Below are 17,032 nucleotides of genomic sequence, written 5' to 3'. Positions count from 1 at the left end.
TGCAGATGACACCACCATTATGGCACAAAGTGAAGAGGAACTAAAAAGCCTCTTGATGAAAATGAAAGTAGAGAGTGAACAAGTTGGCTTAAAGCTCAACATTCAGAAAACGAAGATCATGGCATCTGGTCCCATCACTTCATGGGAAATAGAAGGGGAAACAGTGGAAATAGTGTCAGACTTTATTTTTCTGGGCTCCAAAATCACTGCAGATGGTGACTGCAGCCATGAAATTAAAAGACACTTTCTCCTTGAAAGGAAAGTTATGACCAACCTAGATAGCATATTCAAAAGCAGAGACATTACTTTGCCAACAAAAGTCCATCTAGTCAAGGCTATGGTTTTTCCAGTGGTCATGTATGGATGTGAGAGTTGGGCTGTGAAGAAAGCTGAGCGCCGAAGAATTGATGCTTTTGAACTGTGGTGTTGGAGAAGACTCTTGAGAGTCCCTTGGACTGCAAGGAGATCCAACCAGTCCATTCTGAAGGAGATCAGCCCTGGGATTTCTTTGGAAGGAATGATGCTAAAGCTGAAACTCCAGTACTTTGGCCACCTCATGCGAAGGGTTGACTCATTGGAAAAGACTCTGATGCTGGGAGAGATTAGGGGCAGGAGGAGAAGGGGACGACAGAGGATGAGATGGCTGGATGGCATCACTGACTCAATGGACCTGAGTCTGAGTGAACTCCGGGAGTTGGTGATGGGCAGGGAGGCCTGGCGTGCTGCGATTCATGGGGTGGCGAAGAGTCGGACACGACTGAGCGACTGAACTGAACTGAACTGAAGTAAACGAGGGAGTCATGAGGTCTCAAGAGAGGGTCTTAACACACTCCAGAAGTTCTGCTTCTGGCTGCAGGCAACTCTGACGAGGAACTCTAACCCCAGAGGGTAGCAGGAACCAAAAGCCTGCAAAAGTGTGGGGTCACACAGAGAACTCAAGCAAGTAGAGTCCATATTTCCTTTCTTAACAGATCAAGTTACAAAAGTAAGAAGCAGCAGCCGGCAGGCAATCTAGCAGAGCCCTCCCCGACTGAGAGCCTGCTGCAGGGAATTTACCAGAAACACAGGAGTCATTAGTTTTATAATTGTGTGTGTGTGTGTATATATATATACGTGTGTGTGTGTCTGTGTATATATTCACAGAGTTAAAAAAATAATTATTGGGAAAATGAGCCTTTAATTTCAGAAAGTTTCCTTTGTTAATAAAACTTAAGTATTGAAGGTTTAAGAAACATGTCTAAACCATGCCTCACCCAACCTTCAGCGAGGCCTCTGCACACCACTTCGAAAATATAGCCAAATCTCCCCACTTATCTCCACCCCCATCTCCAGGGCTATCACCTTAGTCCGTGAATTCTGAACAGGGGTAATGTGGGCCCCCAAAATAGATCTTAGGGCCTGAAAAAAATCTTACTCTTTATATATATAAAGCCCATTCACAGTATGTAATGGGACATATAATACTTTCAAATTTCATGAGGGTCCACTCCTAGATATAGAGCCCAAAGAACTGAAAACTTGCACTCAAACAACGCCTCAAGGCAGCCCTATTCAGCCCAAAGATGGAAACAACCCAAGCATCCATCAACAGAAAAGCCATGGTGCAAAAGAATGAAGTTCGCATGCGCGCTGCAACGTGGGTGAAAACATCGTATGACATCAGAGGACCCGGACACAAAGGCCCCGTTTTACAGGATTTCACTAAAATGAAATATCCGGAATGGGCACATTCAAATAGAATGCAGCCTGGTGGCTGGCGGGGCTAGGCTCAGAGGATGGGGCAGGGGAGGCGGAGGGATGAGGAGGGGCGGCTTGGTAGACACAGGATTTGATTCTGCAGTGACAGAAAAGTTTTGGATCGAGGTAACAGCGGTGAATGCACAATATCACACAATGTGGTGACTGCACTAAATACCGTTGAATTGTTGGCTTTTAAATGATCGATCTTCTGTTATGTGATTCTCACCTCCACTTAAAAAATTCACAGGAGAACGATTAGGAAGAAAGTGTCAAAAAAAGGCTCCTTAGGGGGTGATAATCAATGGAAAAAAAAAAAAGGTTGGGAAACACTGCCCTTACCTACCATTTCCACAGAGACCCTGTAAAAGCTTCGCACTGGTCACCCAACTGCCTGCCACAGCACCCCTCTCCCGGGGCACCTCCACCTAGCAGCTGTGAGCCACCTAAAACAAGGAAAGGGAGCACTCAGGGGCGTCCTGCCGGCCAGCATAAAATCCAAGGACCTTTCCTCGTCTCTTTCTGCAACCTCCAGCCACGTGGCCTTTTGTGCTTAGCCCTTCCAAGATCAAGTCTGCTCCTACCTCAAACCTTTACACTTGGAATTTCCCAGGAAAGACACCCTCCCCACTACCCACCACTCCCACTCAGATCCTCCTGGCTGGCAGTCCTCTACATCTGGGTCCAACACCATCTCCTTGAAGCCCTCCCTGCTGGCCCCACCTAAGGTGGCCCCAGTGCCCCTTCTGCCTTGAGAATACCAGCTCCACAAGCACAGCCTCCTTGCTGGCCTCTGACACTGCCAGGCACCGGAGATGACAGAATGAGTCGATATGCGAGATGATTAATTGAAGAATCAGGTCTCCATTTCTCTTCTCATGACTGTGGTCACAATAAGTAATAAAGAAATGATAATGACAATCAAAATGAAACCTCTCTCATACACAGGTGCCCATGCACACCATCTCCTCGACATTCTGCAGCGTTGTGAGTGATTAAGCGTCCAAGGAAGAAACATGGATAAGCAGCCCACAAAAAAAAATACAAAAGCTCAAGAAGCACATTTAGAGAGAAACTTGAGTTGGATATAAATAAAGGTAAACTCAGCTAACAGGCACAGAGATAAGTAGATACAGTCTGTCTATTTATAGGCTCTATCCTACAGCCTCTTCATCTGCATGGTACACTTGTTACAAAAAATAACAACTTGGGCCCTCCCTGGTGGTCCAGGGACTCTCTGTTCCCAGTGAGGGGGCCTGGGTTTGACCCCTGGTCAGCCTACTAGATCCCACATGCCTCAACTAAGAGTTCGCATATGGCAATTAAAAAAACCCCGCATGCCACAACAAAGACTGAAGGTCTAGCGTGCTGCAACTGAACCCTGACGCAGTCAAATAAATAAATATTTTTAAAAATAAAAATGAAACATACAGGGCATACAGGGAATTCCCTGGCAGCCCAGTGGTGCAGACTCTGCATTTTCATTGCCAAGGGCCTGGGTTGGACCACAAGTCACACAGTACAGCCAAAAAATAACAAGTGTGGAAAAAAGAGAGAGAGGTAAAATTAAGTGTACAGAAATGCCCCCATATGTGTAAATACTTTCCAAAAGCAGTCCCACATCCTTAAACGAATGCATACTTTTTTTTTCCTATCAGCACATTCTATAGCCATAGAAACTTTGGAGAAAAACTGGAGCCCAGAATTCAAAGATTAACAACAACAAAAAAACCTTTACCTTTTCTTATATACCTTTCTGACCTGCTCTAATATTGCCTGGGTTTCATTTTGTTTTAATTCTAACCATGTGCGTTTAGTCGTTTCATCATTTTTTTAAAATAAAGTCAACTAGAGGCATTTAGATTATGGACCATTTTGCTCTTTTTAAAATGCTTTTACTATGGTTTTGTTGTGGGGGAGAAGCATTAAAATGGGTGCAAAAATATATTTATTAATATAAAAAATGTAAGGAAGTGAGAGGAATTCTGTATGATTCCAGTAACATTCAATAGATATGTTCTTGAAGACTTTTATTCATGACCATCTAGAGAAACATGTAAAATACTAAGCTGGCCAACACACCTTCAGCACTGGGGGTTAGAAAGTGAGCAAGGACTCTCTCCCTCTCTCTCTCTATATATATTTATATACAGTTGACATTAAGAAAACAAGTTGATGTATCTGTTTAAAACATCTGCATTCGTATGATTTCATAAAACATGAGAAATGCTGTTGATGTTTAGCCACTAAGTCGTGTCCAACTCTTTTCAACCCCATGGACTGCAGCCCTCCAGAATCCTCTGTCCATGGGATTTCCCAGGCAAAGGATACTGGAGTGGGTTGCCATTTCCTTCTCCAGGGCATCTTCCTGACCCAGGGATCAAACCTGTGTCTCCTGCATTGGCAGGCAGATTCTTTACCACTGATCCACCAGAGAAGCCCAATAATAAGTGCATGCAAATAAAATGATGTTAAAGACACAATGCCAAGTTGAAAGAAGCAAAAAGTTCAGTATGATCCCATTCTATCACACACACAAAAATAATTTTTATTACTGTCATCATCAACGTGATAAAAATCTGAAGGACCACCCAATTCTTAGTAGCTGTCACCTCTCAGGATGGAATAATGGACTATTTATTCTACAATGTTAAAATTTCAAAGGAATATTTTATATTCAGGGGGAAATGATGAAATATAAATATTGAAGAGATTCAAACCTGAAGGCTGAGCAAAGGTTTATTGGTGCTGAAAATCAAAAGCATGGTACCTACATCTATGATTCCCGATGAGGACTGGAGAGATGACCATGTGTGACAATGTCTGGAGAGGTTCTGACCACGGCAGGGGTGCAGACTGGCATCAAATGGGTGGAGGGGTACTGCAGGGCACAGGACAGCCCCACCACACAGAACCATCCTTCCCAAAATGTCAGTAGTGCTGGGGTTGAGAAACCCTGTTTTAAATCACTCTAGACATTTTCAAAAGCAGAAAGACATTTGGAAATGCTCGTTTCAATTATGCCTTCAAATGGATGCCAATCCTTTTATAAAGCCATAAATCTTGCCCAAAGGAAGACCTAATTGCCTTTGAAGTCACAAATAATTTAATCAGATAATCTACTTTGATGTACAATTCACGAGTGCCGGCTAAAACACATCATTTATTATCTACATTTACAAAACCCCCAGCCTGTGCTAAGTGCCCTTCTGACTACATGAAATATAAGTTGCAGAATTAAATTAGAAAAAAGGGGCCCTTTCCTCCCACGCACCCCAGCACTCTGGGTGGGGTAGCCGGTGGAGGAGTCATGATTCATGCTTCAGCTCCTCTACTTACAGAACTTTGGAAGCAACCTATACATTCAAAGGGCTGCTGGCATCTTGCACCACTCTTGGTGGCTTGTACAAAGGACCTATATAGCACAGAATCACTGGACGATCAGTACAGGACAGAAATGCTGCTCTAAATGGTTATTTAGTAACATGGAAAAGCAGTCAGAACACAGTTTTATTTTTCTCAGATCAGCTTTAGTCGCTCTGTCGTGTCCCACTCTTTGGGGCCCCATGGGCTGTGGCTCGCCAGGCCCCTCTGTCCATTGAATTTTCCAGGCAAGAATACCAGAGTGGGCAGCCATTCCCTTCTCCAGGGGATCTTTCCAACCCAGGGATCGAACTAGGGTATCCCACATTGCAGGCAGATTCTTCACCACCTGAGCCAGCAGGGGAGCCCATTCAGAATACAAGGCTAAGTTAAATAGGTCTACACGAAAGAGGTGGTCCACGAAGCAAACAGTTCATGGACGCATTTGATGCAGCCTGTAGTTTTTTTCACTTGTCTTGGTTTGTGAGATCCCACAGCATGTGCGATCTTAGTACCCCAACAAGGATTGAACCATGCCCCCTGTACTGGGAGAGCAGAGTCTTAGATCATTAGACCACCAGGGAAGTCCTTCTGAGCTATTTTTAAAAATGGGAGATAACGTGTAAAAGCTGGGGTAGTCTGTATTTTAAAAAATATTTGGGATTTCTCTTGAACAGCACAGAAATGTGGCAACACTGAGCCAACCTTCCCACTTGGCTAGAACCAGCAAGGGGAGAGGGCCGCCAGTGACTTTAAAAAAGCACAGGTCTCTAGCTCAGCGCACACATACAGAAGAGTCAGTACTGCTTTGAGAAGCGTTAGACACAGGCACCCATGAGTGGTTAAATGGTCGTGAAGACAAGCAGATTTCCGCTTCAGTTCAGTCCCTGTCACTTCCAATCCTCGCTTATTTCTGTATCTGCCTGATCCCCCAAAGTGCTTGAGTTTTCAACTTGGCATATGATTGTGTCAACCAACATAGAAAAAAAGCTCAGGATGGGGAATTCCCTGGAAGTCCAGTGCTTAGGACTCCTCATGTTCACTGCCAAGGTTCGATCCCTGGTCGAGGAACTAGGATCCAGCATGCCGTGTGCCAAAAAAGAAAAAGTTCAGGAAACAATCTCTAAGGGCTGACTGTGGAAGGTGGGATTATCACTGACTTTAGTTTTTGTAACTAACCATTGGTTTATGACAAATACGTATTGATTTCACAGGGCAAAGTGTATACGAAACCATCTTCCTTTTTCCCTGGAGTAACCCATGTGGAGCTGCGAGACCAAAGAACTACCATTAGCCCAGAGGCTGGTGAAAGCCAGGCCCTAGGATTCTTACCCTAATACATATTAATTGTAATTTTATATGTATAATTTCAATATGCATATAAAATGCAACAGGATCCTGCAAGCAAAATACTGGCAAGGCATCAATTCTGGCCAGGAGGTCTAGATAGAGGAAGCAGACAAAGCATGGAGAATATAAACTACCCTGACCCGTAACATGACAATTCCAGGAGTGAACAGCTTCTGGCTGACCGAAGTGCTCCTCGAAGACTAAAACCAGCCCTGAGGATTACAGACACAAGATTCTGAGTTCCTCAATGCCCTAAACAAAAGGAGGGTTTCTAAACTCTCATGAAATTTTTATCTAATAACTTATTTCAATGTGTACGTTTATGCTGCAGACTATAAATTTTTCCCTGCTGAAACTAAGAAGGTTTTGCAATCCTATGACAAGCTACTATTTTAATACAATGTTAGATAAAACACAGTCTTGTCTCACTTATATTCTCAATGATTGTTTGGGGGCATTTCAACAAATATCCCATGTCTTCTTCCACTAAATGCTATTATCACTGCCAACAGCAGAGGGCAGTGGCATGCAGGGCAAAGAAAGCCAGTCTCAGAATCTGGCCGTGGAACTCCCTCATTCTTCTGAGACCTCAACCTGCCTTCTGTAAAAGGAGGAGAGTGACTCAGAGTCTCTCTTCTCTTGGTTGGCACCACATATTGGCAAACCAACCCATGTTGCCTGCAAGCTAAGAAGGGTGCTGTTCTTCTTGTTTCGTCACCAAGTCGTGTCCAACTCTTTTTGACCCCATGGACTGTAGCTCGCCAGGCTCCTCTGTCCATGGGATTTCCCAGGCAAGAATACTGGAGTGGGTAGCCATTTCCTTCTCCTGGGATCTTCCCGACCCAGGGATCGAACCTGTGTGTCCTGCATTGGCGGGCAGATTCATTACTGCTGAGTCACTTGGGAAGCCAAGAAGGGTATTTACCACTTTTAAGTGGTTTAGGGGAGAAAAAAAGGATTCATAGCTCCTGAAAACATAACAATCATATGGAATTCAAATTTCAGTATCCCAGTCACATACTTACTGCCTATGGCTATTTTAGTAACACAAACAAGGTGTTGAATAATTGCAGAGTTGTGACAAGAGACCTACAAAGCCTAAAATATTTACCATCTGGCTCCAGAAAGGGGACAGTTTCTAAAACTAAAAAGATTTTTAATAAATACCTTCTCTTCCTACACTACTCATTGGCTGCCTAACTAATGATCAGCAAAATAACTCAGACACATACTAGCAAACAGATTATGTTTCGTGAAACAGATTTTAAATTCTACTGAAATGGGGCATCTGCTAACTCACCATCTCAAAAGTCACTCAAATAATGAGAAACTTTGTCAGGAATTCTGGCATCATTTCAACCTCTGCCCCTCTCGAGGGATGAGAGAAGTTTAAGTAAACCCACAATATGTGTTCCTCATACTCCTCTCAACTGTGTTTCCTGAAATATGGTGTAGAAACATCCACAGTGGTTCACGGACCAACATGTTTTACTTTACAAGCTATGTGCTAATTTCATGTACATTAGGGGAAAAAAAAAAAAAAAAACAGCAAGCAATTTAAACACATGAGCTTGTGTATTTTATTTAGCTTTACATGAAGCTAAATTGTGGATCTAATATGTAAGAATGTAATAAAACAGGTGGTATGCACACTATAAACAAAAAAATCATGGGTGATAAAAAGTTCAGTTCAGTTCAGTTGCTCAGTCGTGTCCGACTCTGCGACCCCATGAATCGCAGGACACCAGGCCTCCCTGTCCATCACCAACTCCTGGAGTTCACCCAAACTCATGTGCATCGAGTCAGTGATGCCATCCACCCATCTCATCCTCTGTCGTCCCCTGCTCCTCCTGCCCCCAATCCCTCCCAGCATCAGGGTCTTTTTCAATGAGTCAACTCTGTGCATGAAGTGGCCAAAGTATTGGAGTTTCAGCCTCAGTATCAGTCCTTCCAACGAACACCCAGGACCGGTCTCCTTAAGGATGGACTGGTTGGATCTCCTTGCAGTCCAAGGGACTCTCAAGAGTCTTCTCCAACACCACAGTTCAAAAGCATCAAGATGGACGGACGGACGTGACATTGTACAGGACACAGGGATCAAGACCATCCCCATGGAAAAGAAATGCAAAAAAGCAAAATGGCTGTCTGAGGAGGCCTTACAAATAGCTGTGAAAAGAGAAACGAAAAGCAAAGGAGAAAAGGAAAGATGTTCCCATTTGAATGCAGAGCTCCAAAGAATAGCAAGGAGAGATAAGAAAGCCTTCCTCAGTGATCAATGCAAAGAAATAGACGAAAACAATAGAATGGAAAAGACTAGAGATCTCTTCAAGAAAATTAGAGATACCAAGGGAACATTTCATGCAAAGATGGACTCGATAAAGGACAGAAATGGTATGGACCTAACAGAAGCAGAAGATGTTAAGAAAAGATGGCAAGAATACACAGAAGAACTGTACAAAAAAGAGCTTCATGACCCAGATAATCACGATGGTGTGATCACTCACCTAGAGCCAGACATCCTGGAATGTGAAGTCAAGTGGGCCTTACAAGCATCACTACGAACAAAGCTAGTGGAGGTGATGGAATTCCAGTTGAGCTATTCCAAATCCTGAAAGATGATGCTGTGAACGTGCTGCACTCAATATGCCAGCAAATTTGGAAAACTCAGCAGTCGCCACAGGACTGGAAAAGGTCAGTTTTCATTCCAATCCCAAAGAAAGGCAATGCCAAAGAATGCTCAAACGACCGCACAATTGCACTCATCTCCCATGCTAGTAAAATAATGCTCAAAATTCTCCAAGCCAGGCTTCAGCAATACATGAACCATGAACTTCCAGATGTTCAAGCTGGTTTTAGAAAAGGCAGAGGAACCAGAGATCAAAGTGCCAACATCCTCTGGATCATGGAAAAAGCAAGAGAGTTCCAGAAAAACATCTATTTCTGCTTTATGACTATGCCAAAGCCTTTGACTGTGTGGATCACAATAAACTGTGGAAAATTCTGAAAGAGATGAGAATACCAGACCACCTGACCTGCCTCTTGAGAAACCTGTATTCAGGTCAGGAAGCAACATTTAGAACTGGACATGGAACAACAGACTGGTTCCAAATAGGAAAAGGAGTACATCAGGGCTGTATATTGTCACCCTGCTTATTTAACTTATCTGTAGAGCACATCATGAGAAATGTTGGGCTGGAAGAAGCACAAGCCGGAATCAAGATTGCCAGGAGAAATATCAATAACTTCAGACATGAAAAGTTCAGGCAACAGTGATTCATGGGATTGCTGCCCATTAAAACAGTTTCTCAAGCAGTAGGATTTCAATAGGAACTCAGAGGCTGAGGAGCTTGTGTGGTTATACACCATATGTTGTTAACTTGGCTTAAATGAAATCATGTCATAGAATAAAAGTAAGCCTTTAAGGACTCTGGTCAGAAACAAGGGGGCAAAGGGCAAGCTTTTTTCTGAAGCTATGTCAACAGAAGTTATGTCATCCCAGAACAAAGCTCTTAACTCAACCTTGAATCCGTCAACCACGTGGCTGGATCAGAACCGACTGCAGCCTTTACTCTGAAGAATCAAAAGCCGCTGGTGATGAACTCTGCTCCACCTAGAGCCATTCAGAGCAGCTACAAGCAGTATTTGAAAATAAGCAGCTACCCAGAAAGAAGCCACAGCGTGAACCAAAATGAGTGGAAATCTTCTGAGTTCACCATTGACTAAGGCTTCATCATTTATCTTCTGGGGATATTGATGTTCTCTTAACCGATGCCTGCTCCTCTTTTTTGGGGGGCGGGAGGGGGGTGCCATGCAGCTTGTGGAATCTTAGTTCCCCAACAAGGGATCGAACCCAGGCCCCAGCAGGAAGACCTTGCAGTCCTAACCACTGGACCACCAGGAAATTCCTGATGCCTGCTCCCTAAAGAGTTCTCCGTGAAGGAAAGAAGGGAAAGAGGAAAGGAGGGAGGTAGGAAGAGGGGCTGATCTGAAAGGCTATCCAAGGGTAATACTCTGGCCAGAAGTCTAAATACTGGTGGTTCAACCTGTGGATGTGCTTTATTCATTCTGGCAAATATCTTAAGACAGTTTGAGCTGCACTTTCATAACTGGAGAGTCTACATAAAAAGGCAGATTCCCCATTTCTCTGTAAGAATGTTAAAACGTGAAAACCCTAAGTCCACATTTCTGGGCAGCAACCATGGGCTGAAACCCTTGAGAATGGGGCATGTGCCTGAGGTTCACCAATAGTCTCCTCAGCCCAGAGCCTGCAGGCTGCCTGCGTCCATCATCACGTTCAGTGTAAAGCTTTGTTTTTTTACCTATGCCTCTCAGAGAACAAGAGCGAGCAAACAGTAAAGGCCCCGTTTCAAGAAAAATGACAGTAAACCCATTTCCTTGAGGAAACCCTAAAGTTCTCACAGGTTTTTTTTTTTTTAATATTTATTTATTTCGCTGCACCAGGTCTCAGTTGCGGCATGTGGGATCTAGTTCCCTGACCAGGGATCAAACCTGGGTCCCCTGCATTGGGAGCTCAGAGTCCCAGCCAGTGGACCACCTGGGAAGCCCCCCATAGGTTTTTAACATGCAACTGAATTATGTCTGGATAGAAAAGAATTCAATTTAAGTCATCCTTGCTTTTGTTACTCAGCCAGCACCCCTCCTTTGCAACACCTCTCCAGATCCGTATCAGCACGGAATGAGTGACTACCAGAATAAATAATAGAGCAGCCAACATTTTTGTAGCACTTATTATCTTAGGTACTACTCTAAACCCTTTATGTATATCGGCTCATTAATCCTCACAAGAAACACTGAGGCAGGGCCTATCATTATGGCTGTGTTACAGGAGAGGAAACCAAGGCATGGGAGGGTCAGGCGCCTTGCCTAAAGCCACAGAGCTAGTAAATGACAGAGCTGGGACCTGATCCGAGACCAGCATCCTCCTCCTTCACCTCTGCTACAGCAGCCAGGCTGCAAGATGCAACATGACTGTTAACCCGAGTGGGGCGCGGGGAGGAGTGGACTGGGACCATTCAAGGAGTGGGAGTCCTCTGCTCTCTCTGGGGAGGGAATATTCTTGTTTCCCTTACATGTTACTCTAATATTTGAGCCTTCAGTAATGCGAGTATCTGGTTTTGATAGAAAAATACTGTTTCCATTAAAATAAAATTCTTGAGAAAGAAAAAAACGATTGCAGGAAGTTGTGATTCATCTCCGAGGCATTTGAACCGAACTCTGAAGGATTTTTGGCCACCTCTGCCCACTTCTAGGAATGACCTCCAGCTGGCCTTTGGGGAACGCTTTTCTCATTTGTGGGGCCGTGCTGCAGTCCACGGGGTCACAAAGGGGCAGACACGACGTAGCGACTGAACGACGACAGCAAGAATCCCAGTGGGTTTACGCACTTAAAATTTAAAATCGGCTCCACTGGGATGAGATCCCCCTACCCAGCTCCCTCTGACTCCGTGATGCTCACCAGGTAGTCAGGGCCAGACAGGTGTCCCCCAGATGAGAACCCCTGTGTCGCAGGGACCCCCTGCACCCTCTCTCCCCGGGGCTGACCTGTGCTCTTGTCCAGGAAGTCCATGGACTCTTCACTGGCACTGAAGTGGCTGGATGTGGCCTTCTTCTCAGCATCCTGCTCCACATCGGAGCCCGTGTGCACGGAGGAGTTTGTACTCATGGGGGAGCGCGGCATGTCGGACAAGGAGATCCTGCGGCCTGCACCCCCGCTCAGCATCGGCTTGCTCATCAGGATCTTGGGCGACGCCGTCATGTCAAAGCTGAGCTTGACCTTCTCCTGCTTGTCCATCTTGGCGGCACCAGCACCGGGGTTGGAGGGGTCGAGCAGCATTTGGTACTGGCTGTTGGGCGTGTAGGGTGTCCTGAATGGAGAGTAATTAAAAACCCCAAACTTCCGGCGGATATTCTCCACGTAAACCTCCATCTCTTGCATTGCACTGTTGAAGATGCTTTTAGTCTTTTTCACAGAAAAAGGAATTTCTTTAGACATGAGGTAGCAATTATTTATTGGAACCCAGGCCCTGGGAGCACAAAAGAGAAAGGGAGTTTAAATCAGCCTTGGTCATTCCCAAGATTTTTAAGTTTTTTTTTTTTTTTTTAACAAATTTGATTGTGCAAGAACGCTTAAGTTGAGATCTGCCCTCTTGACAAATGTACTCTCCTAACAAGTGTATCATACATTACTGCTGTGTCAACGGAAAAACAGCACAGCCTAAAAGCTGAGAATTATGTTTTATTTGGCGGACAAAACTGAGGACTTTAGCCCAGGACGCAGCCTCTCAGATCACACTGAGAGACTGCTCCAAAGAGGCAAGGGAGGAGTCAGCATATACAGGAGATTTTTTGTAACAAAGACCAGGTAGCCAGAACTTCAAAAGATTCCTATTAAAGAAAAACCAGATATCTCGTGTTAAGGAATTCAGCATTTTTCTCAGTCTGGGAAGATGCAAGAGTCTGGGTTCACTGAAATCTTTCCTCTGACATGCAGCTTAGCTATCTGGGGCTTTCTCAGCCTGAGTCCCCTCAGGGTGCACCACTGGGGGTCGGCTGCAGTGGCTGAGCGCTTGGCAGCTGGGTACCCATTTGTCTCCATCCTAAGCTCCCTCAGGGTTCATCATCTGGGAGTCTGTACTGGCTTGATGGCAGTACCATCCTTTGCCTACTGATAGAGCAGGCAACATTTTTTCAACAGTTAGCTGTAGGTACATGCTGGTACTGCAGCTCTCTAAAGCTTATTCAGGTTGTTTAATTGAAACTTTGTATCTGTTAATCAGTAGTCTCCCTTTTTCCCCAGTCCCCAGTCCCTGAACCTGACTATCTCAGATACCTCCTACAAAGGGAATCATGCAGTATTCGTGGAACTGGCTTATTCCACTTTGCTCAAAGTCCTTCTGGTACAGCTGTGATGCTTCATCTTTCTTAAGGCAGAACAGTATCCACTGTGTGCAGAGACCACATTTACTCCATCCATTCATCGCTCGATGGCCACCTGGGTTGTTTCCAGAATGGTGTTTTTTCTTTTTTTCCTTAATGCAAACCAAATTATCCTGGTGGAATTACCAAGATTCTTAAACACGTATTCCATTTTTTAAAAATGACTTGGTTTGAATGGTTAATTAACAATCCACTTAACAGACATGTTCTGTCACAAGGACAGAATGTGAACAAGACACTCAGCTACATTAAAAGGCTCAATAGCTTAGTCAGTTTAATCCATTAAAAAAATAATAAATCCCCTTTGCCTCTGGGTTGGTAGAGAGTAAGAAAACAGTCTGGATCCCAGACCACACCTCCGAGAAGATAATTATTCCCCAAATCTCACTCTCATGCACTCAGACATAAAGAGGTTTCTTTTCTCTTTTAAAACTGTGATTCTCCATGGGACTAGAAGGAAAGGTTAGAAAACCACAGCCCTAAAAGGGGTGCATGGTTCTGAACGTGAGATAATTCACATGGAAAAAATGGGAAAACAGCCTATTACCCTTGGGGTATGAGCCCTTCAACTCTTGATTCAGGCTAGTTCTGTCTTCCTACCATCAACCTTCACATCCTAGTGTGCTCTGCAGAAATCCACTAGAACGTGAGCTGCTTTTCTGGAATCAGCCACCCAAGTGAAGGCAGGCAGGAGACAGAAACAAAACCACCATGCTCTGGGGAAGGCAAGAGTGGATATACGAGCGTTCAGGCGGGGTGTGCCTTTGCGATACCTGATGCCCCTAGCCTCAACCCAGCGTATAGATGGGAATCTGGTAGGAATAAGCGTTTCCAAGGAGACCTCAGGGATTTCATAGACCATAAACTCAAGTCAGGTACAAAGCCATGGGGAGCAACGTGGACTTAGTGGGGACAGCAGGTGGGAAACTCACACCCAGTCTAATGCAAGGACCCCCTACTCAGGTGCTGTCAAAGTGCCTTGGGAATTTGGACCCAACACCAAGTCTTCCAAAATTTTAAAGTAGAAAATAGAAACTTTTTATCTTCTCTTTTACCCAAATGTTAAGAGCATCTCCTTCCTATTTTTTAAGAGAAAACCACCAAGGAGAAACAAAGCCTGGCCATGGGGCAGAGTCCAGGGCACAGGCTGGCTGGGCACAGGCTGGCTGCCCACAGCTCACAGCTCTTGGTGATGCTAGGCCACGATGCATATGAACATGGAACCCCTCAAAATACCCACCCGCACCCTCCGAGTGCTGGAAACCACCCGCTTCTCATCCGCTCCCACTCATGCTGTCATTCTGCAGAGGCCCGCGGAAACAAAGGTGCAGCCAGGCAGAACGGGGGCTGGGCAGGAGCCAGAAGCCCCAGGGCCAGCGTCTGCGGGGCCTCCGGGGCTTTCAGCCGAGTGGGCAGGAGTCCGGACCAAAATGGGGCTCTGAGGAGCAGCGGGGAGCTCCAGGCGGCCCCGACAGCTGATGCCCCTTCGCTGGGCCAGCCTCCACTCTGTCGGTGGGGTGGAAGATGAGCCCCTACCTGGAGGAATGCTGGGGAGACGCATCTGACCGGTACCCTGCACCCCCAGGAGCTGACCAGCCACAGTCACCGGGGCTGTACCCTCTCCCATTTTTGTCCGGCATTGGTGTCCTAAGTTCCATGAAGTTATTTTACAAATGATTTCAGAAAAGGGTTTCTTTTTCTTAAAGGAGACCCAGGAAATATTGAAAGGGATATCCTATTTGCTTAGTGACAGGAAGCCTCTAGGAGGCTATGTCTTGAGAGGCAACACGGCACACAGCTGAGCTACTTTCTAATTCTGGACCTTGGTTTTCCTATCAGTGAAATGGGGATAAAAGCAGCTTCTATTAAAAAAAGCACTTAATGTCAGCTGCCACAGGAGCATGCACTTGGCCTGGCACACAGCACACACTGAAAACATGTTTCTTTGAATGAATGAACGAATAAGGGAATTTCAGAAAGCTTCCCAACAAAAAATGGTCAAGATCAAAATATAATACTTGCTATCAAACCCAGAACCATCTCCACTAATTTCCATCTTGTCTCATATCAATGCACTGCTTGGATTCTTGGTAAGTGACTTTGCAGATTACTTTGAAATTCGTTTTTTTTCCCCCAAGATGACAAGCAAAATTTTACAAGGAGCAATTATTTCAGAGTCTGCTGTTGTTTCAAATGATAAACTGTATTTTCTGTATGTTCTGTGGGTGGGTATAATTTTCAAAATATGTCTTTTAAATATACACACACACAAACACTTTCCCAGCCTGCCTGCTAGGGCTCTGGGGGTGAGGGGGGGCGCGGTTTGCCTCATTTAATCACAACATAACTTGCTGAAAGAGAGCTGGAGATATTAACCGCTGCTCATCTCCGTCTACCTGTTGTTTTGAAGCAGGTGGGGGGGCTGCGCTCTGCAGAGAGCTGCTATTAGCTATAGTAATTCACATCTAGCTAGAATAATTCGCATCGCTAGGAGGGGGAGGGCAGGAAGGCTAGGAAGGAGGGCTCCTACCTGTCAAAACAGCAACCCCTTCTAGTTTCCCATTTTAGCTCCACAGAAAAAGGAACAGGAGGGGACCACCCCACATGACGATGGGAGATTCATTTACCAGCAATCTGGGGAAATGTTTCTGATCCCTGAAAGCATTATTTTGAAAAGCAATTTGTGCGGTGATTTAATTTACTGCAGGGGGGAGAAAAAAAAAAAGAGAACAGCAGAGCTTAAAACAGCCGTGGAACCTATGCCCATGCTGGCTACATCCACAAAATCACGAAAGCAAGATCCTTTCCAACCTACCTGATAAAAACGGAAGCCGGTGCACAATCAGGCTTAACACAGCCCAGGCCAGTATTTTTAAAGTACAAGATCATCGGTGGGTATCATGACAATCAAATAATAGTCGTGCCCCCCGCCCCTTCTCACATTCACTGGCAGGATCAAAGGCTCCCTCGGAGCTACGCATTTGAAGCCCGTGTTTAACTCCCACCTGTCGTGTTGTCCAAAGAAACGGGCATCCACCTGCCCATCTTTATCCCTCAGAGCTTTCGCAGGCCAGAATGGAAACCCCTTCAGTTTTGCCCAAACCAAAGGATGTGGATTGCTCTAGGAAAAGAAAAACAAAATCCCGAGTTTGTACGTATTCGACAGCAAGAACCATATATAAAGCTCGGTAGGTGAGGTTCAGGCAAGGGAGCGGTGAGACAGGCCACAAAGTGAAAGAGGACAGTTTCAAACAGGGTCTGTCTCCCCAAGCAGCAGTCCCCAGATGCGTGGCCAGTAAGCCTGGGCAAGGCTGGCAGTTAAACGGGGAAACTGAGAAGAAGTCAGCGCTGACAAATCCAGGCTTGAATCCTGGCTGTGCCACTACCACCTGGATGGCAGTGAGCAGGAGACTGACCCTTTCTGGGCAACACGGGGACAATAATACCTACAACTCTCCGTTAAGTTGGAGGGTTAAATGCACATGACACCGAGCACAGAGTAACAGGCAGCACTACATACCTTTATTCTTCATCAAGTGCTACTCAGAGCCTAACTATTCAGATATTCATCTCCAAAGGCAGGAAAAGCTCTCAACTATGCTTTGATTCTCAACTCTAATGACAA

The 17,032-nt window shown here is 45.1% G+C and overlaps 1 protein-coding gene across 49 annotated transcripts in view; it reads right to left on the bottom strand.

Moving 5' to 3' along the window:
- ZMYND8 (zinc finger MYND-type containing 8) overlaps positions 1 to 17,032 on the bottom strand; it is a 152,730-nt gene that overhangs the window by 46,723 nt on the left and 88,975 nt on the right. For all 49 annotated transcript variants that reach the window (XM_086331551.1, XM_086331523.1, XM_086331533.1 and 46 more), the window contains 2 exons: positions 16,413 to 16,528; positions 12,013 to 12,494 (listed from right to left, as the gene is read on the bottom strand). In XM_086331551.1, coding sequence (XP_086187677.1) covers positions 12,013 to 12,494; positions 16,413 to 16,528 — 598 coding nt within the window. The remainder of the gene's footprint in view (positions 1 to 12,012; positions 12,495 to 16,412; positions 16,529 to 17,032) is intronic.

This window comes from Bos grunniens, chromosome 13 (assembly GCF_055505025.1).
Source record: "Bos grunniens cultivar Pamir isolate PY7600 chromosome 13, Bosgru_T2T1.0, whole genome shotgun sequence".
Lineage (NCBI taxonomy): Eukaryota > Metazoa > Chordata > Mammalia > Artiodactyla > Bovidae > Bos > Bos grunniens.
This window is presented reverse-complemented; position numbering and strand designations above follow the sequence as displayed.